Genomic DNA, 1722 nt, shown 5'->3' on the forward strand with positions numbered 1-1722 from the left:
TAGCTTTCTTCAACGGAAAGCAGCGCTGAGTATCCGAGAGTTTTGCATGAAATCAAGTAAATTTTGGCCAACTAGTTTCATAATTTTCTATTTAGTATAATACAGGCGAGTGCATATAATTTAATATGTCTGAAATTTTGAATTATTCATTATAACGGCCATACCTTCAATTTAACAGTTTTGAGTTGATAGGGCAGTTGAAGCTGGTACATTGTTCAATAATCAATCATGTTTTAAAGTTTAAATAGTTATGTAGAAGACATCTACGAGGAAATAACCTAAATACTATAAAAATTCTCATTTTTCACTCCAAATCTTTAGAAAGCATGAAGGAAACCACTCCATTATTTGTTATGACCATTGATCAGAAAACTGATTGCAAACTACTTTCAGCAAACTACAAACAGCAATACTTTTATCTTTCTAAAATCCTCCTTTTAAAAAATATATAAAAAGAACCTCGTAATGATTGATTTAAAACGTCGATTGGTGACTTGGAACTTTGCAGTTTCCTGGACACATTCGAGCGCTGAGTGATTGTGAAAATGCCATCTGTTACCGCGTTGTATATAAAAGGTACTCAAGACCTCTACAGGTAGATTACTCATCTCTTTCACTTCACTGAAGACAGAAGTTACAATCCAGCATGGTAAGAGTTTTAAGTTTGTTTACGAAACATTATCCCACAGTAGAAAAAAAAAAGCTTTTATTGATTCATCTTGGTTGATATTGCAAAACCAGAAACTAAAATGAGTGACAAACTTTCATATAGTTTAATAAGTAGGTTGGCATATATCTATAGTCAATTCTTTTAAGTGAGGCAGATTTACACCGACTCGCAAGGGTACCCTTTTAGCTTGGAAAAGTTTCCTGATCGCTGATTGGTTGGACTAGATAATTCTAACCAATCAGATGGCAGGAAAATTTTCCGAGCTAAAAGGGTACCGCTGAGTCAGTGCAAATGCGCCTCATTAAAAAAAAAAAAAATGAGCATAGTGGAAGAAGCTTATCAATTTTTTGTATTCTAAATAAATGTGTAGTAAATTTTTTATATAAATAGAATTGTAATTTTAGGCAAATGTAGAAGGAAACGTTCATTGCTAAGCATCCATGTATATACACTCTTCAGACCAAAGGAGATCTTATGGGTTGTGGTGGCCTGGTGGTAGCGTCCTTGCCTGGTGATTGCCAGACTGGGATTCGAGTCCCGCTCAAACTCGGTAGTTACTTTGGTCACTACAACCTCACCATCCTTGTGAGCTAAGACTGGGGGGGGGCCTTGGGGGAGCCTATAGGTCTATTTGCTGAGTCATTAGCAGCCATTGCCTGGCCCTCCTTGATCCTCACTTGTGTAGAGAGGGTCTTGGATGCTGATCATATGTAATATGGTCAGTCTCTAGGGCACTGTCCTGCTTGATAGGGCAATGTCACTGTCCCTTGTCTCTGCCATTCATGAGTGGCCTTTAAACCTTAAAAGAGCAAACGTTATGGTGGAAACCGTCTCAATAATTTTGTATTTATATGTAAATTCCCATAGTTACTCATAGTCATCATGTAATAAAATGTCTTGGACGTTCAATATTAAGGAACTTGCATCTTTTCTGAATAAATTAATAATTTTGATAAACAAACCGGTGATTTATTTTGATATTATATAGAAAAATTATTGTTTGGCATGATTTCCATTTTTTTTTTGTATGAAATTTAGAATGAAAATTTTAA

At 35.4% G+C, this 1722-nt stretch overlaps 1 protein-coding gene across 1 annotated transcript in view; it reads left to right on the forward strand.

The window, feature by feature from the left end:
• The first annotated feature begins 610 nt into the window (after positions 1–610).
• LOC137655010 (uncharacterized) overlaps positions 611–1722 on the forward strand; it is a 3108-nt gene continuing 1996 nt past the window's right edge. Inside the window, exon 1 of the mRNA XM_068388908.1 lies at positions 611–649. Within this exon, the coding sequence (XP_068245009.1) occupies positions 647–649 (3 nt within the window). The 5' untranslated portion in view covers positions 611–646. The remainder of the gene's footprint in view (positions 650–1722) is intronic.

This window comes from Palaemon carinicauda, chromosome 16 (genome assembly GCF_036898095.1).
Source record: "Palaemon carinicauda isolate YSFRI2023 chromosome 16, ASM3689809v2, whole genome shotgun sequence".
NCBI lineage: Eukaryota > Metazoa > Arthropoda > Malacostraca > Decapoda > Palaemonidae > Palaemon > Palaemon carinicauda.